The sequence below is a fragment of the Zeus faber genome (assembly GCF_960531495.2).
Source record: "Zeus faber genome assembly, chromosome: 4".
Classification (NCBI taxonomy): domain Eukaryota; kingdom Metazoa; phylum Chordata; class Actinopteri; order Zeiformes; family Zeidae; genus Zeus; species Zeus faber.
Window position 1 is genome coordinate 23,249,884 of NC_137191.1, and position 22,881 is coordinate 23,272,764.

At 43.3% G+C, this 22,881-nt stretch overlaps 1 protein-coding gene across 4 annotated transcripts in view; it reads right to left on the reverse strand.

Moving 5' to 3' along the window:
- Positions 1–1,824: 1,824 nt before the first annotated feature.
- tbc1d1 (TBC1 (tre-2/USP6, BUB2, cdc16) domain family, member 1) overlaps positions 1,825–22,881 on the reverse strand; it is a 59,042-nt gene continuing 37,985 nt past the window's right edge. For all 4 annotated transcript variants that reach the window (XM_079998837.1, XM_079998835.1, XM_079998836.1 and 1 more), the window contains 9 exons: positions 18,318–18,515; positions 13,715–13,876; positions 12,467–12,625; positions 5,612–5,712; positions 5,268–5,411; positions 4,395–4,554; positions 3,750–3,919; positions 3,158–3,334; positions 1,825–3,063 (listed from right to left, as the gene is read on the reverse strand). In XM_079998837.1, coding sequence (XP_079854963.1) covers positions 2,851–3,063; positions 3,158–3,334; positions 3,750–3,919; positions 4,395–4,554; positions 5,268–5,411; positions 5,612–5,712; positions 12,467–12,625; positions 13,715–13,876; positions 18,318–18,515 — 1,484 coding nt within the window. In that variant the 3' untranslated portion in view covers positions 1,825–2,850. The remainder of the gene's footprint in view (positions 3,064–3,157; positions 3,335–3,749; positions 3,920–4,394; positions 4,555–5,267; positions 5,412–5,611; positions 5,713–12,466; positions 12,626–13,714; positions 13,877–18,317; positions 18,516–22,881) is intronic.

Genomic DNA, 22,881 nt, shown 5'->3' on the forward strand with positions numbered 1-22,881 from the left:
AGAGAAACAGTCAGTGGGGGGCAGGATGGGCAGGGGGCCTGTTGGTGACCCCACTGCCATAGGGTACAAACTGTTCTCGCTCTTGTGCCAACGAAACAGCTCTGACCCCTGGAGGCATGGACTCCACAAGGCCTCTGAAGGTGTCCTGTGGTATCTGGAACCAAGACGTGAGCAGCAGATCCTTTAAGTCCTGTAAGTTGTGAGGTGGGGCCCCCATGGATCAGGCTTGTTGTTCCAGCACATCCCACAGATGCTCCATTGGATCGGACCCTCACCCCGGCCATCCACATGATGTAGAAGAAAAGGTGATTCATCAGACCAGGCCACCTTCTTCCATTGCTCCATGGTCCCACTCTGTTGGTTTTCATCTGACTGCTTGTAAAGCGCTTTATCACAATGTGTGTAATTGAGTAATTGAAACCTTCGAGGGAAATGGTATATTCGAGCAATTTTGGAGCACTTACAAATGAAGAGCCTGTCAGGTAATCAGGATATAGAATAGAATCAGCGTCATTGGACAGAGGCTTTATTTAAACGCAGGCACAGTAAAATTCTGTGGAGTTTTACCGCTCTTACCTGGCGAGTTCACAACCTTTTGTCCTGATCAGCTCTTCAGTTTGTACTTAGCGCACCATTTTATACCTTTTGATTTGGGAGCCATAAATGATTTTCCTTCACCTCGGTATAACTTTATGTACTGTACCAAATGGAGCCTGGTGTATAAACTGCTGCGTAAGGGTGAGCTGATAAGATTGTGGTCACAGGTGGGGTTTTTTTTTTTTTTAAACGACAGAGGAAGCAGTGTTGTTTCCCTGTGTTTTCACCAACACCTTGACTTTGCGGTCGAAGTATCGGCAGATTACAGACTTAACAGGTGGGAGGTTGGGTGAGGACACAGGCGTGGTCTCAATCAAGATGGCGTGATCCCGGCCCCGAAAAAAAAGGTATATATTCGACATACAACAAAGTCATATACCGGAGAGGAAAAGGCACTTGTGAACGATAAATGATTTAATTAAATGCAGTTCCACCTTTTGACATTAACCGCAGGGGATGAATGCACATGATGGGGTCAAACATTATTTCCTTAATGAAAGTGTGTTTGATGATGTGAAATCAAATAGCAATTCAATAATAAGGAAATATGTGGAAACGTTTAAATTCTTTTTTTTTTCCCCAACAGGGGATGGTTATGCATTTTACGGGTACGATTATTTACAAACTAACATTCTTATGGAAATGTTGTTCCAATAGAACGAAACTCAACATTGAAGCACTGGGTGTAGGTGCCGTATACGTCCGTATTACTCCGGTATTGGCTGCTACCGGGAAAATCTAATATAACCAGAAAAGTGAAACGCAGCAGGTAAAAATATGACAAAAATTCTAATTCAACGATACAAACCAGGCCGACGCGAACCTTTTGACAGGTGTGATGCAGAGGGGCCCGAGTCCTGAGACGCAGAATTAAGTGTTGATCCCTGTTGGGTGGGGCGTTTTTCTTTTGTCATCCATCGCTACCTCTCTTGTTGTCGGTTGCTCGTGTTTATCAGATTGCAACCACATCACAGCCGACATCACACTGGCGTGCCCCGACAGGCTTTTCTTCATTTTGGCAGGACTCTGGCACCGTGCGGTGGGGTGTGTGTCACATGCCCTCTGCCTTTCCACGCGCGAGCCCCTTCACTGGAACGCGGCATTTTAACGTGACTGGCATGTTTAGACGAGAGGCACTTCACAATACATTATCGTACAGTATAGGCCGCAATTAGGAATCCCACACACCCAGAAACACACAGGCACAGAAATAACTGCAAGTACTGATTCTTATGAAATGTATTTTTTATCAAAGTGTACAATATAATAGTAATAATATTGGATTCAAATAAAACAAAACATTTGTGCAAGGAGTCTGGAGTCAAAGCAAAAGTCTTTTCAGTGTAAATCAACAGGTTGCTGTGTTTTTTTGTGTAAGTGACGCACACACACGGCTTACAGACTCAAGCGCATTCACACACACACACGCCCGCAGATACACACACCTTTCAGTGTGATGAATACAGTAGTTTTGACTTTTAGCTGCTGTCCAGATAAGATTGTCTCAGCATAAAATGACTAGTTCCAATATTAAAAAAACCCCCCAAAAATCCAATTTTCTGTCATTTGGCAAATTTAAATTCTGATTCCTTCCGGCTTTTTAATCTTCCCATCTCTCCATCTACGGTATCTTGTGTCTTCCCTACACCTCTTTCTTCTGTCCCTGTGTCTTTGGCACCGTGTCAACGTTGCATATCTTATCAAGTTTTAAAGAGTTAATAATATTTCCTTATTGTTGCTTGCTGTTGAACCGCTCGGCCTTTGTACTTTAAGAGCCCAGAGTACGTTCTCTGGGCGTTTCGGCCTCGTCAGAATGAAACATGCCTACTCGGGGACACACACACACACACACACACACACACACACACACACACACACACACACACACACACACACACACACACACACACACACACACACACACACACACACACACACACTCGATACGATTTGTTTTCCAATACTCAGCATATACAACAAGTACAGGTGCGGTTCTATCTGTGCATTTCACTGGGCGTCATTTATTCATATAATATTTTTTGCCCAGTGGGAGCAGTGCTTTCTTTGGGATCTTGGCTCGAGTCACACATTAGTTTGTGCAGTAAATCAGGGTGGCGGGGGAGGGCGTGAAAGCTTCAGATTCTGAGCCGGTCGGCGCTTCTCTCTCCATGGGCTGGGACTCGGAAGCGTGCTCCCCCCGTTTCTTCTTCTTCCTCCTCCTGGAGCTTAGTGTTTGAATAAACTGTTCTTTGGTTACAAAGCCCCCGGGAGTGCCAGGGGGTGAGTGTCCGTGGCGTGAGAGGTGTGGATGCCCAGGCCGGCCAGGAGGGCGTGGAGCTGCGCCACAGCGCCCTGAAGACGCCCCTTCTCCTCCTCCAGGGTGGACACCTGCTCCTGGAGCTGGCTCTCCGACTGCACCAGCGCCTCCACTCGCCTCTGCAGGCCGCACACCCGGGCCTGGGACACCTGGGGGAAGGGCAGGGGAGGTCACGGATTTAAATAAGGAAGAATGGCAATATCGCTCATAAACAAATGATCACATGGATTATTCGCTGCATGCCTGTAGCTCCTCCAGCAGGTCGAGGTTCTGCTGCCGGAGGCTTTGATTGGTCCTCTCCAGCTGCGCCGCTCGCTGGGACTGGTTGAGGGTCGAGGGCGCGTCCAGCAGCTCGTCTTGCAGGACGTGATACTCCACCTCGTAGGCCTGGAGCTGCTTGGACACTTCCATTTCACACACCTGGGAAAAAATTTTAATACTTGGAACTACCATTCAAGCGGTGCAAGGACAGTACAACTGGTGTTGGATATACCTGTTTGATATGGATATATACAATACTTAGAGCCACATCAGACATGTCATCCATTAAAAAAAAACAAAAAACCTTCATTTTCTGCTTTTTGAAGCATGTTTCTTTTATACCATGTCACTTTCTACAAGGCGGTTTCACGTTCAGAATCAGCAAATACGAAGCCGGTCACTGTCTAAATTAACGTGGAAGGCTTCATTTTGGAGTGGTTTGGCCGATTCTAACGCTGCAATGTTGGAATTTCACAACGATTACAGCAGATTTTGATTTTTAAAAGTCGGGTGAAATACAAATACAGCCTAGTTCTCCAACTGCGGACTTGCATGTTTACATATTCATATCCACCTGGTTGATGGTCTTCTCCATCTGCACTAGTCCCAAGTTGGGCAGGGTGGTTTTGATGAAGTCCACGATGGACTCCAGGCTCTCGTGCTGCAGGATGAGCGGCTTGTGGCTTCCCATCAGACTCAGGGCCACCTTGAAGATGACCTCCGACCCCTGCAGGAACAACATGTCTGGAGGGAGAAATGGGTGGAGGGGTTGAGTGACCTCGATGTCTTGTGTAAGATGTGAAGGTCAACAACTCCAGCCGCTCGCCTCACAGAGTGTTGATCGAGGATTGGAGGGATTTTTTTTTTTTTTTTATAGGATGGTGCTTTCTCCCGTCAATAGAAAGGGTTTACTTAATGGTCATATCGTTTTGATTTTCAGGGCGGGGTCTGACTTTTTTTTTTTTTTTTTTGAGAATTTTCAAAAAGCAACGTGTATATGACGCCAACTGGCCCACACACAAAAGCAAATGGTTCCGCTCTGATACACCTGAGCGAGCTACAAGAGGAAACAAACCATTATTTCAGTTGATTTATCAAAACCATCACAAAATAGTGACGACAGCCCATGTATTTGAGAAGATATACCCGCACTTTCTTTCCTTGCGTAGCAAACCGGATGAAAACGAAATAAAAACTAAATAAACATGGCGGCCCTCACCGAAGACTCTGGCCACGAAGCCGAGGGGGAAGTGCGAGGCGAAGGCAGTGAGGAACCAGGGGGTGGCGTAGAGGCTGGGCCCGATTTCCTGCTGCTCCAGGTGCACGTACAGGTCCCTGTGGTAGTCGTGGAGGAGCCGAGACAGCTGATACATCTGGATCTGAGATGGAGATGGAATGCACCCCCGTGCAGGGGCCATCACAGTGAAGACGCGAACACACACACACACAAATAAAAGATAGAAATACAAGTTTGACGTCACAGTGTGTGCATGTGTGTATTTAACCCCAACCCTAATTGAAGAGCAGTGACACGAGAGAAATCATTCGCTGAGGAACGATAGTGATCCTTCCATGTCTCGCTCTGTTTAATCGCTTGAAAATGATCGTTTATTATTATGATTATCATTATTATTATTATCATTTTGCAGACTTACAACTTATTCATAGACCGATAGGGGCAGCCAATGCAAGGCTCATCGGGAGCAGTTAGGGGGTTAAGTGCCTTGCTCAAGGACACGTCGGGATTCTACCAAGGGGAGCCGGCGATCAAACCGGCAACCTTCCGACTACTGAGTGAACCACCGCCCCTAAACTGCAGGTCAAGGGAGCAGATCAAGACGAGACAAATGGTTCCGGAGAGAAAATGATTGAAAATCATTCAGTGTGGTCATCGTGTTACTGATGACCAAAATCAAAAATTACATTTTTTTCCCCCCACACTTCTTTTTATTAAGTGCATTTTGCTTGTTTTAAACAATTGCTCTATATAATAATAATTTTGATCGTCTTCTATTAAGGTAATGCACTTTGAGGTGCATGTTGTGTATGAGAGGTGCTGTACAAATATATAGGTTATTATTGTAATAACTACCTGAAGTATGATCATGTCAGGCCTGTACTGCTTGCGCAGTCCTATGTCATACATGAGGAATTTGAGCATGTTGAAGGCTTCCTCCTCGCCCATGTGCAGCAGCAGCACTCCCGCTATGAAGGACAGGCCTTGGCAGTAGCCCACCTGCGGAACGACAACAACTGAAGTGACACTGGTTCTGACAGGGGCATTAACCCAGTTGGCGACTGACAGCCTCTCACTTAGTAGACGGAGAGCCTTCACAGACTTAATGCATGAGGCAAAAGGATGAGGGATGAGCATTGATAACAAAACAAACAACCAAGAGGGGGAAAACCAAGGGAAAGTACATCGGAAATGGCTACCTCGGGGTCCAGCAGCGAGTAGGCTTTCAGCAGGTTATAAAGGGATAACTGTCCTGCGCCCAGCTGGCCTTGGAAATATGGATGGGTGGGAAAGGTACGACCTGGGAGAAAGAGAGAGCAGGAGGAGAAGGACAGAGGAACGAGAGCGGGAAGCAATGAGATTTATAAAAGCCGCTTCTTACATACTGCACGGAACACTGCCGTCGGGCAACACTCAAGTACCGAATTGACACGAATATAGGTCATCCCTATATGATTATAAGACGACCCCCCTTTTTCTAAAGTCATTTTTGGTATTTGGTATTTTTTGAAGACAAAATCTTGTTTTTATAAAGAAAATCATCAAATAATGATAACACAGCCATACGGAGAATACGCGGCAGACTATGTGTGAACGTACTGCAGAACCAAATTTCACAAGCGCGGGTCCCAGAATCCGGAAACCCTAAGCTGTGAAACACCAGGAAGCGTTTGCAAGTTAGAAACATGCTAAGCTTAGCTCAAGCTGACTGGAGTCTGAGTCAGTCACACTATGACGTGTGCAAAATGAGTCCGACACACAGGAGCCGCCTGCTTCTTTCAAATCAGCCGTGTGGGCAATGCAGCTGAGCGTGTGGTGGATCGGACGAGGACGGAGTGTCGGCCTTGTTCCACAGCTGTAGGGTATGTGTGCGGAAACAGATTGAAACGCCCCTCCTAATGCACACCTTTTATTTTTTCTTATTCTACCGTATATTGACACTTAAAAGTCTCGACCCTGAATATAAGACGACCCCACTTTTTCAGACAGGTTTCCAGGAAAATAAACCTCTTATATTCGGGTCAATACGGTAATTAGTCTTCTGTGTTAAAGACAAAATGATGCACGCCGCAAAATAAATTGCCTTCGATCCGATCGATGTGGCCTGAAGTCTACTTCGTTTCTTGCATTGCATGCTGGCCACGGTGCTTTTCTTTTAGCGGCTTGACATACAACAACATGAGATTAACATGTACCTTTCAAACATGACAACATAAAGAGGCCCTTTATCAGAGAGCATGGGGGGATAATTGGCAGGTGTGTGTGTTGCCTCACAGCGTTTGTGTGTCAGCAAGGTATTTGATAAGCTGGTGCATATTTGTGCGGAATGCGTTTCAGGGTGTTGTAATGTACTTCTTGTTTTGTGTGTGTGTGTGTGTGTGTGTGTGTCTGGGAGGTATACGGGTTCTAGGTGTGGCGGAGTCTGTGTGTGTTAAAGGGAAGAGTAACAGGGCGTCCAAATGTACATTTTAAGAGTACATATTGAGAGCTTTTCAAGACATTTTAGAAATATTTGTAGACAAATTATCTTTGTATTACGTTCAGCGCAAGACTCAAGATTTTAGAACATATTTATGTTATGAAATTAAGACCTCAAAAATTCAAATTCAGGACAATCCCAGGCCTGCTAACCGTGGGAAATATTTGAGAACCACAACAGTGGTACTCAAATGTACTCAAGTCTCCGTGGCATTTGAGTTACTGCAGCTAAATGACTCCTTCAGTTATTCACACCGCAGCCGTCTCGTAACAAGGATAATCACATTGTATGCACGCTACTACAGCTAACTATATATATAGTATAGTATAGTATCTCATCAGGATATACTCCTTAAAATGCATCATCTCCTAAAGTTACTGAACATGTTTACCAACTAGAGATGCACTGATTGCAATTTTCTTGGCCAATTCCTAATCAGATTTTTTTTTTTTTTTTTTTTTTTTTTTTTAAGTCTGACCTGCAGATTCTGATTTCCGATCTGCTGAACGTCAACAACAAATATATCATGTGATCTGGTCACGCTCATGTGATAGGACAGCTGCACATACAGACTACACTGCAATTTTCAGTTATCACAATAATGAGATTGCTGAATTTGACACTGTTTATTTTTGTTCATTATTCAATATGGAATAATGTGTATGTATGTGAAAAATAATCTCTTGAACTTCAACTATTGATAATAGAACATGAAACTGTGTGTGTGTGTGTGTGTATGTATGAAACAACAAAAAAAAGCACTGTTCATAACGGAGGGACGCTCTTCTGTCACTCTCTTACCACCCCCATGCCCCGCCCCGCCCAAAACGGTGCCGAACATGTGGTACACTTAAGGGTCACCCTTGGTCACCCTACATTAAAAATACACCTGTCGCACACAACTGTCTTGTTATACCTGGAACCGTGTCACAAAAAGAGAGCGAGTAAATCAAGTGTGATTGTGGTGCACCCATGTTTGTGCATGTGCAGAATCAATCACATATGTGACCCACTGCGGCAGAACCGGCTATCTCGTGCATTTCTAAAATCACCACAAGCTGCCAAATAAGTTGAAAAAACTTTTCTAGAAGGAAAATACGATTTTTCCAGATTCGTGTTCCTTTGTGTTTTTTTTAAATCTCTCAATGTATTTTCAAAACTGAGCTTGATTTATAAATAGTAGAAAAATGTTAAACCGTGGAGTTCACAGTGAATAGCGCTGAACAACGCCAATTGTTTGCTTTAAAGCGACTGTCCAGGTGAAGATCATTCCTCCATATTCCATGTGATTTCACAATGTGAAACTGTTTTCATAGAGTTCAACCTTTAAGTCGTACTAATATTACACACACACGGAGACATTGTGTAGGGGGCGTATACCAACAAAGAAGTCAAGCTGACGTCACTGCCGTAAACAAGACGAGGATCCGCTTTCACTGGTCTGTGAAAACTTTCATCTCCATGTTGTTATGGATTACGAGACGATGGTGGCAGAAGATCTAAATCATATCGCGGACCTTAATCTGACCAGTGCGATAGATCCAAGTCAGTGTAAGCAGCGTGTACTGGACTTCATTTGCCGCAATGTCAGTTCTCTGACAGCGATGCTGAATCTGATACCGGCGTTATCCCGGACTTGGATTTCAAACAGTGATTTGAACCTGAATGTGACGATGAAGCTGAACATTTCCAAGAACCACTGGAGGAGACCGACGACACAGCTGTTATCGTTACAACGGAAGAAGTTGATGACGTGATGAAGTCCGTTGAGATTGGTGATGCAGATTATGAACTAGTAGCAAGTTTACCTGCAAATGCAGCCAAGGGTAAAAAGAAAATGAAAAGAGGCCCCAAACAGGCTCTCAGGGTGTAGCTGGGCCTAACTACGGGGTAGAGTTGGGGTTAGCACACATAATAACTCCAACAACTTTAAAGATATTTGGCATACGCACATTTATATATTAAATGAAACACTGAGGTTGATATACAAAGACTCATGTTATTGATACTCTAAATTTTGTTGTGTTGTCCGCACTTTTAAACTCCTAAATGATTCGACTTTTATAAAACATGTATATTCTTACTGTTAAATAAAAGCTTTTATAAAACGAAGATGTGTGTTGATGATGCTGTTCAACATTCCCTCAAAACACAAGAACAATGCAGAGATAGCCCAATTCAGCAGGGTGTCAAGTGGCCATGTTGGTCCATGGCTATGTTGGTCCTCCAATCCATTTGATTCTGGGAGCTGGCTGAATGAAGCCAAGTGTTGGGAAAACTTTGAGGGTGATTATCTCAGAAACACAGTTTGCCTCACCCTTGTCATTAACAAGTCATAGCTTTAAAAATATTTGCTTGATTTGCACCAGTGATACCCTGTTTTGAAGCTCTGATTCTTCACTTTCAAATGATGCGGAAAAAGTCAAAAGCCACCAAATGTACCTAAAGTCTGCGGTGGGTCACAAATGTTGTTTAATTTACAGTTTGGTCAATGTCAGCAATTCCCAACCCATGGGCCGGTATTTTATTGCTGTATTGCGGGTATTGCAAGTGGGTCACCAAATCACGGGCAAAACACATCGATTTTATTGAAAAAATAAATACAAAATTATTAATTACAAAGATGTTTTAAAGTGTTAAAAAAACCCCACACACGCACGAACGCTGGACCACGATCGACGTGCACCTGTACAATTTTGAACTTGCGATGATAATCAAAATGAATGGTTGGCTAGCATCAGGCACAGTGAAAAGGAAAGAAGCCACTGGTACATCAACCACAAGACAAGTCCCAGCGGGACATCGGACAGGGGGGACAGTCCCGCGTGTCAACCTGAAAAAGGGTCGGAGAAGGTATAGCATTGATTATTTATCATTGGGATTTCTTTGGACAGGCACGGAAGAAGAACCGTTACCGCTGTGCTGTGCAAGATTTTATCCAGCGAAGCTCTGAAGCCATGTAAACTGTGCGTCACCTCGAAACAAAACACCAACAGGACATGTCCAAGCGGCTCTAATTTATCGATTACAAACTCAAGGAGCATCAGGGCAAGAAGAAGGTCATCGAAACGTCACGTGTGGGCACTGAGAATGCAAAAGCAGCGGAAGCGTCCTATCGGGTCTCCCGACTCATAGCCAAGCCTGGTAAGCCCATACAATCGGGGAGAATTTAACTCTTCCTGCCACAAAAGTGATCGTGGGGGTGATGTTGGGAGATAAGGCGTGCAAGCCAAGCAACCTCATGTCATTGTCTGATAACTCAGTCAAACGCAGGATTGACGAGATGGCAGAGAATGTGCTTGAACAGCTGATAACGGGGAATATACTCAACCTCATTCTCCAAGGAAAGCAGTTACCATACCATGTTCAATGTCCAGAATAAAATAGAAGCGACCATAAGAAATATGGATATGTTGTCTGATATCTGTGATCAATCATCTCAAAGACCACCTGCATGGTTTGAGGACCAAGCTGCGCGAATACTTCCCCATCCCAGATGTGCAATGCAGCTGGATGGAAGACCCCTTCGCCCGCCACAGTGACGAGACCCTCGCAGAACTGAGCGCAAAAGAGAAGGACAATCTTGTGGATCTTTCCTGCGACAGCGCATTGAAACTAGCTTTCTTTCTTCTTTCTTTCTGTCCAACAGAGCTGTGTGATATCTGATGCCATACCCGACGACGTATCTCTGTGAGACTGGCTTTTCGGCACTTGTGGCATTGAAGAAGAAATGTGACCCACCGTGTACTTTAAGGTCATTTGGCGGTTTTCAATTTTTTTTTCAGAATCAGAGCTTCCAAACAACATGTTACTTGTGCAAATCAAGCAAATATTTTTAAAGCCATGACTTGTTACTGACAAGGGTGTGGCAAACTGTGATTCTGAGATAATCACCTCCAAAGCTTTACCCACACCAGGTTCATTCAGCCAGCTCTGAGAATGCAAAGCTTTTATTTAACAGTAAGAATATACATGTTTTATATAAGTGGAATTATTTTGGAGTTTAAAAGTACGGACAACACAACAAAATGTAGAGTCTATCAATATCATGAGTCTCAGAAAATCTGAAATCTGAAAATCTGTCACCAACCTCAACGGACTTCATGTCATCAACTTCTTCCGTTGTAACAACAACGGACGTATTGTTGGTCTCCTCCGGTGGTTCTTGAAAATATTCCGCATTCCTTTTCAATATTCCAATATTCATCACATTAAGTTTGAAATCCGCTGTTTGAAATGTTCTCCAAGTCCGGAGTAATATGAGATTCAGCATCGCTGTCATTCTCCGCGTCACTGTTGGAGAACTGACTATCATTGCGGAAAATTAAGTCCAGTACGCGCTGCTAACACTGACTTGGATCTATCGCACTGGTCAGATTAAGGTCCCAAATATGATTCAGAGCTTCCGCCGCCCGCTTCTCGTAATCTATAACGATACGGAGAAGAAAGTTTTCACAGACAAGTGAGACCGAAACACCCCCGTGCTGCGCTTTAACTGTCTATATACGGAAGTGACGTGGGTGCGTGACGCGAAGGGTTCTTCTTCTTTGCCGTTTCACAACAATGGCTCCGTGTGTGTAAAAGTAGTACGACTTAAAGGTTGAACTCTATGCAAACGGTTTCACATTGTGACTTCCTATCACATGGAATATGGAGGAATGATCTTCACCATGGACGGTCACTTTAAAGATAACCATCGATCAGATCGTTCAGTGCTATTCAGCATCTCCGTAAGTGAACTGTGTTTCCCCATGTAATCTAACGGGAATATTTAACTCCGCGGTTTAACATTTTTCTACTATTTATAAATCAAACTTGGTTTTGAAAATACGTTGAGCGATAAAAAAAAAACCACAAAGGAACACGAATCTGGAAAAATCAAATTTTCCGTCAAGAAAGGTTTTTTTCCAACTTATTTGGCTGCTCCTGGCGATTTTGGAAATGCGCCAGATGACGGCTTTTGCTGTGGTGGGACACAAATACAGGAATAAACTAATTGTTGAGCCAGATCTTTATAGGTTATCCCTTGAGCCAGACATCAAGCATTTGGTTTCTGCCATGCAACATCAGCCTTCTCATTAGGTGAGTTAATATTAATGTGCTCCTGTTATTGTTGGTTTTATCTGCACTGGCGTTAGTAGTTGGGCTACATTCAAAACACAGCGCTTACTGGATACCGTTACGAACGTTACGCGAAAGTTCCATGGATATAAGGTTTTTAAAATTTTTAACCCACCCCTTTTTTTGTTTTACCACTAGTGCCCTGTATGTATGACAATGCATATGATTGTTAAAATATACATCCTCTGAGAACGCACTGTTTGGCATCTGTATTACTTCTGGTTGGATGTGGGCCGCGAACACTTTCGAGATTTTCAAGTGGGCTGTGAGTCCAAAAAGTTGGGGACTGCTGGTCTACATTATGAAAGAAAACAATTCTCAAGACCTGGAGTAACCATGCGTCTCTAGAGAGCACCTGAGATGACACTTTGCGTCCCTGCTCAGTAATGCCTGATATTTTTTTGATGTTCTCAAATTTGGAATCATGTGGGATATGAACGAAATGGTCCCTTACCGAGATCGATGAGGATGGCGTGCTGCTGGGAGGTGAGCTGCTTCAGCAGTTCTTTGTAAGGAGTGAGGTTGGCGGGCGGCCGGGACGGGACCGTCTGCCTCAACAAATACTGTTCCGAGAGAAACTTCCAGATCTCCCCACGGTGCTGCTTGGGAACGCCTGGTACAGAGGGAGAGGGGCTGGGTGAGGATAAAGAGCGCTGACCGCAGAAAAACTACTTCTAGGTCCATTCTGGAGCCACTGAGATGTTAACATGACAAGGGAAGAAAATATGACATTATTTGAATTTGATCTCAATTGTAATTACATGAGCATATACAAAATAAAACGATTGAAATTGTGTTGCAACCAGTGAGGGCTTAAAATGAGAATTGGTTCCTCTACAGCCATCTACTTTTCAGATGAGCCAGACCTTTCTGACACAAACAGTAGAAAGGAGGATGGGTGTGTGGGGGGGGGCTGGGGGTAATTGGTGTGGAGGCGGGGGACAGTATGTGACATTTGTTTTCCCAAACAGGAGTGTCCTGTAAAGACAACCGACTGAAACGTTCAGACATTCCTTCTATGCAAATCCACAGGATGTGCAATGTTGGAAAATTACCAAGACAACAAAGGGTTTCAAGTTCAAGTTCAAGTTCAATATCAAGAGGTTTATTCATCACATACATATACATACGTTCATACATATATGCAGTGAAATGTAATGCAACGCACCCGGTGATTACACACAATATGTCCTAAGAAAATTTCTTTCTACTAGACCAACTAACTGATTCCTAAAACGTAATACAGTAAGTCGAATACTCATAGAATAAACTAAAAAATAAAAATATATAGAATAAAATAAAATAAAATGGAATTGGGTTAGGGCGTATTGGTTGACTGCCTTCAGGGTAATGGTGCCATCAGTAAATAGTGAATTCAAACAAGGTGTGAGATTAAATAAAAAAAATTGTATCCAGTCTCCCCTCTCTATTGTGCATTTTGTAAATTTAAATGTGGTTATGAGCTGCCGGTTTGAGGGCCGGAACCCTCAAAAAAAATGGAAAGGCTATTTGACTCCAGTGGCGGGTGGGGGAGTACGGAGATTCACCTTCTTCTGTCAGTTCATATATTCTTGTAAGGTGGGTGACTTTATGAACAGAAAACTACATTTTCCTTTGTTGCCATGCCAGGTGGGTTAGGAGTTGGTAAAAAGCCCGATACTTCACTCTTTTCAACCTTTGCAGTGGCAAAATGACCAAGTACCTTGTGCGACCGCGGCGTGTACAGTGTCTGCATCGAACTTGACCTTTGACCTCCCGGGGGTAGCCAGCATCTTTTCCCAGAGCGGGGTGACTTCCTTCAGGCACGGAGTGATCTCCTCGTAGTCCAGCTTCAGCCGTTTGTTCTGCAGATCGCTCTCTGAGGCTACACACACACACACACACACACACACACACACACACACACACACACACACACACACACACACACACACACACACACACACACACACACACACACACACACACACACACACACACACACACACACTATAATTACAAACAAACCACACAGGCTTCACAGAACTGACACGCCCATGTGCACAAAAAATTCCGTTGCAGCGCGCCTTCAGAGGAAGGTGAGGAAACACCCAGGCCCCCGCCCCACCGCTTCCTCTCATGGCAACTCCCTTCCTCTTCCCCCACAACTTCTCTCTTCCCTAAAATTTTTTTTCTTTTTTTTACACCTACACACAACCACTACTCTGCTTTCGCAATCAGCTCTACCTCGCCCGCCTGTTGCGCTGCATTGTCAACATCTTGTTCTATTTCCATCCTTCCTCTCTTACAGTCTGTAGAACCTTCTTATCATCTCGTTCTCCCCCCTCCCCCGGTGGACCTCCTCCTCCCTTTCCGCATGTGTGTGGTATCCACCCAGTGTCAGCGGTTGGGCGGACGATGAGATCATCACCGAGGGACAGAAACAGCAGTGCGACCACCTCCTCGTTTTCCCAATCAAACCGTGCTCTTCGAGGAGCGAAGAAGTTTGGCACACGTTTTGCGAGAGGGAGGATCGTCTTGATCTACATTATTGAAGTAGATCAATAATCATCTCTTACAGGCTTAAAAATCATAACTCTATTGTGAATTAACACACCTGCAGATGTACAGCACATCACCTTATTAGTATAACCAAGTTACAATGATGGTTCAGGGAACTATCCCCTCAGCTTTCTCTTTTCTCTCTGCAGGTTAAAAACCAGCAAAAAAGAGCCAGCAAAAGTATCTTGCACCTGCCTTGCTCAAAAAAATAAAATAAAATAAAATAAAATAATAATAATAATCAGGAAGATCAGTGCATAGCCTAACATAAATTGGCCTAAAAAGAACTGAATAACATCCAAATGTCCGTGGCCACAACCATTAATTTTAAAATAACTCAAAATATACCTGCTGTATCATGGATATTCATCCTTCAAAGTGGTTCATATAAAACAAAGAAAGTGTCACATACTGTATATATATGAAAATGTTCCTCATTGAGTTTAGTGTAGTCTTATTGCTATTTAATATTTTGGACATTTACATTCATCTTGCTCTGTTTATTTCAACAATAAATCGTGTGAGCTAAGTCATTACTCTTCAGACTTAGACTCTACAGTCTTTTCACGAGATACTTTCTCACTCAAGTAATTATTCGGATGACTACTTTTACTTCTACTTGAGTAATTATTATTTTAAAGTAACAATACTTTTAGTTGAGTACAGTTTTGGGCTGCCCTACCCACCTCCGCATTTCAGTATACAGGCTTAACCTTTGCCATTATCTCCTCTCTTATCTTTTTTAAAATTTTCTTTTTTAACATTGTTATTTTTTTATAGTATTCCATCATTGTATTTTATTTTGTTTCCTTTAGAAAGCACTTTGTGCTCTATGCTTGGCAAATACTATGTAAATAAAATTGATCATTAAATGAACCTCTGAGTTAATTTTTTATTTCCAGGGGGCTTTTTCAACGGGCGCAGACCAAAATGTCTCTGGACGTATTTGGATTAACCTACAACCAATCAGAGCAACGGAACGTGTGACGTAGCGCTGGGCGACAGAAAAATGGCGAACAGTGGGGCCGGTTGGTAAATTAAACTGTTACCAAATCCTGTCGGAAGTACGGCAAACACATCTTTCTTGTCAACAACAGCTTTAAGTGCAGTTGTTTATTCTTCTTTTAGAGAAAATATGCTGTCCAGTTCATTTAATACTGTCGTGATAGCGAATTCATCAGCAGCAGCCATCTTGATAAGGTGCCACAAGGGCACTCCCAAACCCACCTCATATTAGATAAAACGGTTGTGATTGGCCTGACCCTGGCCAGGTTGGATGGAAATCTGATTGAATGGGAGGAGGGCCAGACGTATCTGCCAGACCAAATGAAACACGAGCATGCAGATTCGTCTGGTTCCCAGGCTAATTCATTTATAACCTGAATCCCCTTTTTTCCTTTATTAACCATTACCGCCTGAACACCAATAACACAAATAGTAGCCTTCTGTACTATGCCTACTGACAAATCTAGACTGAACTTTACATACATAAATGTAGGATTCAAAGTTGGAGTAGAGTTTGTGAGGTATATTAACGGCCACTGACTCTCACAGTCCGTATCACACCATACCTTGGCCCCTACTAGTAGTATTAAGTGTTACTAAATGTTAACTGTTTATTAGTGCATAGTTTACTGCTAATAAATGCATTATAAAGTATGTATTCATCTTCATTTAGTAGCAAAAAAAATCTTCGTAAAGGTTTAACATTGCCATAAGAGGTAAGTTAGTTAAACCCAATAAATGCATTTGTAATGCCATTATAAAGAATTATAAGAAACTCATAAGGCTTTTATTAAAGTTCTTAAGGAGTCTACAAACTGTTAACATTTCCTAAAGTGTTTATAAATGTCTTACAATCACAATTAACAGCCAGCAGTAACTAATGTGTAGATTTGAAGGATAATAAACGTACATAATTCAGAGTTTGTCATGTCATCCAAGCTGCATGTGCTACTTTGTGACGTGACTTGGGGGTGTGTTCACAGCGTTTCCACAACATAACCGAGAGCAGCCTATTCAAAATAAAACATCAACTACCATTTGAACGTTAATATGATCTTGAACATGACTTAGCCCTTTTAGATGGCAACGTCATCCGTTTTGGGGAGCTCCGATACATATCCTAGTAGTTCATTCTCAGCTAAAGGAAAATAGAAGAATGTTGAAATAACACTATTTTCCATGTGTTTTCCATGACTGGAAAATTTGGTCACTGTTTTTTACAGGTATTCCAGGACACATGGGAACCCTGTTTATTTTTAGGTTATATTTTGTTGTTCATCATTAGGTTTAGTGTATATTGTCATATTTTATGTTGAAACTGTCAAGTCAATTGTATACTTCCACATTATTCTGTTTTTCTATTTTTTATTCCACTGCTTTATTATTATTTTTCCTATTTTTTCATGGCAGCTGTTGCTCCCTCCCGGGATGAATAAAGCATTTATTTCTCTATATATCTATCTATCTAAAGTAGGAAAGGGAAAGAAATGTCCACAGCTGCGAGTCACAATGGTTTAATATCCACCATATGAATTGCAATAATTTATAGCGACAAAGAAAAAAACCCCAAAAAACAACCCTTGTTAAAAATGTCTCCATATGTCAGACAAAGTCTCAACAATCCCATCCTGATAAGGGAGTGGAGTGAGGACGATAAAGACAGGCAGTGGAGGGAAAGAAGAGAGAAGAGGTCCTGTAGACACAGAGAGTGAGAATAGAAGCTGTGTTTGAGTTATCAAAGCTACACCCCAGGCAGAACTCTACTCCACCCTCCACCTTTTCCTTCGCTCATGCTCAGGCGTTTGTTATTTATGTAATTCTTTGGTTTCCGGAACAACCCGCCTATGATTACACACACAGCGGGATGGGGTACCCTGCCCTGGAATTGATAAAGATAGATAAAGACACACAAGCAGGGCCCAGGACACACAGTTGCTCCATAAAGCGGGCAGCAGCGACAGAGATGAAGTCAGATAGGACAGAAGACAGGGAGTTGAACTCCACCTAAACAAATAATGAATAGTGTTGCGGGCCACACCCTGTGGAGGAATAAAACTATTGACATCCAGTGGAGCTCACTGTGCGCCGGGGATGTAACTGTATTGTGTCGTCATCCGCATGTTGATGGGTGTGTGTGTGTGAGATCGATTGAATCGAGGGCCCCCGTCCAGGCTTTTAATTTTCTTATGTCAATATTGATCCACATTCAGCGCTTCCACACCCTGCTCCACGGGCAGGAATAATGGGTGTGTTTCTGAGGGCAGCACAGGAATACAGCAGGTGTGGAGCGATGGAGTGTGTGTGTGTGTGTGTCAGCAAGAGCAAACTGGGTCAAGAGAGAGGCGGTACAATCGCCACGCCCTGCGGTGAGATCAGCCTTAAATTTTATGAGCCTGTTTATTCAAAGGGGAAACCCCCCTTTGAATAAACATATTTTATAATGTATACCCTATATACCCATAGCAATAAATTATCCTGTGCCTAGTATCACATTTTGTACATTCTGTCTATTTTTATATATCTGAATATCTCTGTTTTGTATTTATGTATATATTTGACAATCTAAAAATTGTTACTTACATTTTTATTCTATTTTATTATAATTTCTTTCCACAATGTTAGGCTTTTTTTTTTTTTTTTTTTAATGCTAATTGTCCGTACCTCACCAGAACAAATTCCTAGCATATGTAAATGTCCCTGCCGGAATAAACTGATTCTGATGATTTTCCCCTGCCTCCCATCCATCCCTCCTTCGTTACCTTGCAGTTTCTGGTTCTCCCTCTCCATCCTGAGGAGAAGGATCTGCTGCAGGATGGCCTTCCTCCACAGCTCCCTCAGCTCCTCCCCGCCCTTCGTCTTCCTCTCCTCCGTCACCACCGCCAGGGAGGAGTCCCCGACGCCGCCCAGCAACTGGACACCACATACGTCGCTGGCCTCCAAGCAAGAATCCACCCGGTCTGCAAGAGAGATAGAGATGGCAGAGCGAGAGATGCCGTCAACCAAATTCTATATTCTTTCACCGTCATGACACTTTACATGGATCTGTACAAAAAAAAACTAAAACTGAGCAGCGTGTCAGGAATGAGGAAACCTGATGCAACTCATGAGAGACCCACTTGACCCCGTTCCTTTGTCGACAGTTGTACTCGACTGCTGATCAAGGCTTGTTGAGGCACATAAATACACACAGAAAGAGCCAAAAAAGCATTTGCATGAGTCCACCTCAAACCGCAGGGCGGGTCCCTGTTTTGTTTCGAGTACGATGGTTTAAATACACACATACACTCTTGTACGGGTATCAAAGTGTGGTCAGAGTAAATACACCTGGTTAGTGAGGACCCCTGTTACTGGTGCACTTCTGAAGCAAAGAAAAATACCTCACAAATACCCACACACACACACCCACACAGTCCGGTTGGAAGATACCGGCATTTGCCACAGGGTGTCCATTAAAAACTCAGGCTGGAGGGGAACCTCCAACCTCCTAACAAGGGTTGGTCGGCCCTTCTTCTCCTTCTTATTGGGTTGGCTTGCATTCTGTTCTTCTTGTTTTTTTTTTTTTTTATGGCGGCTTTCATCCTGTACTGTCGCATCACCTCCCTCCTCTTAACTGCTTCTTGCTTGCCTCTTAACATTGCTTTCTGTGTGTGTGTGTGTGTGTGTGTGTGTGTGTGTGTGTGTGTGTGTGTGTGTGTGTGTGTGTGTGCGCGCGCATGCATGCATTTCACTTGTCCGTTGCGATATCAGATGGTGCTGCCTCCAGGTTGCCATGGCGCCGAACAATTACTGCTACGGCATTGGCTGTCAGAGTCGTAGATGCACAATCTTACTTGTAGGGGTGCAACGGATCACAAAACTCACGGTTTGGATCGTATCACTGTTTTGAGTCACGGATCGGATCATTTTTCAGATCAGCAAAAAAAAGAAAAAAGAAAAAAAAGAAAGGGGGACAAATATAACTTTGCTTCCCATATATTCTGTAAAACACTAAAAGCAAGGTAGTTGTGCCCATGGTCTTAAATGAAAACAACATTCAAGATGTCCAACATTAAAATCAAATCTTAAAATATATAAAATATTCAAAACGTAATTGTTAAATGAAAATGCAATATGAGGCACGCATTATACCTTATTCCTTTAAACGTGGTAGTGAAGGTAAAAATATGAATCGATCCGTCCCCAGTAACTGAATTTAATTCCAATAAGAAAACATATCATGTTCAATTTCTCACTTTTATAACAAACTAAATTCCATGTAAATCGGTTAAGAATTAAGCGCGTTACAATCCATTTTGTAGATAAGTCTGCATCTCTCAGTACACATCGTATTTGTTTATATGTGGCTCATGACCGCTCCAATATGAGGCCGCGCAGACATTTGCTTCACGGTACGTCGCAAAGTAGCGGCAACATAGCGCCACGTACAGCAAACATTGCGGTTCAGAGTTAAAAAAAAAACACGCATCTGTCTTGTCGATCTTCTTTTCACTGCAACTCTGCATCGAGATTTATGGAATTATGACTTAAAAAAGTAACAGCCGGGGTAAAACTGTATTTTACTTGGATGGTTAAATTTTTCACATTCACATGTGAGCTAAACCGTGGGGGGGGCGGGCAATCTGTACGGATCGCTCATCAACCACCTTCCATCACACCACTACTGACTTATGTCTATTTTCTTTCTTTCCAACCTCTCATAACACCACCATCTATAACCTAACATTGGGGCTTTTTCCACACAGACACATACACACCCTTTTGCTTGCAAGCGTATGAACTTGATGCCTATCTTGACAGGGAATGTATTGGAAAACAATGATGAAATATGTGGCTCCAGCTATTTTTTTAAGTAAAACACCAAAACAAAACTTTGTGTCTGAGTCAGTGAAAGCTCCCCAGGCATGTTGAGACCAGCAGACACTACACAAACATTTGCCTTTGGAAGTACAAGAGATCGGTCTCTCTCGCCCTGGCGCGCGCGCGCACGCACGCACGCACGCACGCACGCACGCACGCACGCACGCACGCACGCACGCACGCACGCACGCACGCACGCACACACGCACACACGCACACACGCACACACGCACACACGCACACACGCACACACGCACACACACACACACACACACACACACACACACACACACACACACCTAATAGAACATCTCTTAAATCCTGCTGAAGAGTGACCTCTGTGAGGAGACATACACACACACATACATACACAGCACAAAATGGTACCATGCACGCCCTGAGCAAACACTTCACTCTGCCCAAGCCAACGCCCAGCGCGCGCCAACGCCCAGCGCGCACATACGCCCACACACACACACACACGCGTGCACGCGATAGGGTTGCCGCTTTTCTGTGGCGCTGTCTGTGTGGGGTCTGTCAACATGACCTGAGAGAAAAAACCCCTGCACACACTTGACACACCCAGGGATTCGAGCATGCGAGCGGATGCGATGGCAACAGGCGGCAGATAAAACAAACTGAGAAAATCTACCAGACATCAATGCCGGCGTCGATCACAATGTTTGTCACAACCGTTTGGAAAGTGAGGGTTTGCAAAATTCTGACATTCGCGGTGGTTCACCATCACAAAAACTAGGGAGAGATGTGATGCACCAGTAAAGAACAGATTCTTTACCATATAAAATTCAAACTACTATTACGGCCAATCCTATTAAAAGACCGTATCCCCTGTTTGCCATTTGTTAGAGCATGGCAGGTTGGATTGGCACCCAGTGTCTCGAGCTTTGGTGGACTTAGTTACTTGTAACGGGGGGGCTTGCTAGGGAGTTAGTACTTGAGGCGTTTTTTTCTGTCCTACATTCTGATTCAAACAAAGGATTCATTAGACACATAATTGTTGTGATAGAAAGCTTAATACTTTGTGTGGTTAGGATTTGGATATAAGTAGGTAGAGAACGACACACCTGAAAGGCAAACCCTTCCCCCTGTCTAATTAAACTATGACATCTACTTCATCAAAGTAGTGGCAACTAGGCTGAACGTTGATGGATTTAAGATACAGGGGTCTGGTTTCCCCAGACATTGAACAGTAATTCTACCAGACATTTTCCAGTGCCAAGTTGTTTTACAGACTCAGCTTTCCTCCTAACCAATACACGTCCAAACCCCCTCAGTTTTATATTCTACGCAAAGTAACGGGATACATGACGTAAGACTTTAGCTTTTACGCGCTGTCCTGACGTAACCTTTCCTCGCTGGAAGGTTGTGTTTTTTAACGTTCAAGATTCCACGTCTGTCATCAGATTCTCTCAAAGTGGCTTACAGATGGAGCGTGTACAAACCTTGGCGCTCCCTCCGCTTCCAGTCTCAACACTTGCTCACACACACTCCCACTCACTAGTGCTGTCAAACAATGGTTCGATATTTTAATGCTATTCAAATTTGACCAAAAGTAAAAATAAAAATACGTTTGAATCCGAAAATTAACATTTGAGGAAATGCAGTGTTTCCGCAGAAAAGTATTATTTTTTACAAAAACGTTGCGGTGCGCGAGAGAACGAGGTACCGCGCGCGAGAGAGTGAGCTATTATGAGGGAGGATGAGTTCCACCACACGGTAAGGATCAAGCACGTTATGTTCATTTGCGCGTCAGAAGTTCCACGTCAGAGAGGTTGAAGGACCGTTTAGTTCTTGAAAAGGGCGGAACAGCTGAACCCATGCCTCTGTTTACTCATTCTATCTCACATGATACCATGCAATGATTTGCAGCAATATTTCATTGAAATTAAAACCTGTGTGCAGTTTACTGAGGAGTGTACAAACATGCAGTTATAATGACATTGAGCACAGCCATCGTTTCTTGCAGCGACACATTAAAATGCTGTCAAAAATGTTGAATGCTACAGATGAGGAATTACCTCCAGTCTGAAGCAAGTTCAGGTTCAAGGTCACTGGCTGTACATTCACTGTACTGCTCACACACATGCAGTCCAAAAACACATTCAGCCCGTCTTACTCCTTAAACACTAACACCCATATCAATTCTTATCTGTATGTTTGATAATAATATAAATACGGTGCTCAAATATAAGGTGTTGTTCTTTAACATTGCTCTGTGATAAACTGGAGTTATTCATAAGGGTACTGACCCGTCCTTTCTCGCATAGTATATAACTCGGTCTCTCGCGTACTAAACTCCCTTTCTCGCGAGTGAATCACCGTTTCGTCTCGCAATTTTCACAAGGCTTTTGACCCGGTTTGGTGACTCATAACGAAGGGGAGTACCTAGTGGTGTCACTGGATTTCCGTCAACACCGTGGCCAAAGCAGGCACGAATGAGCGCTT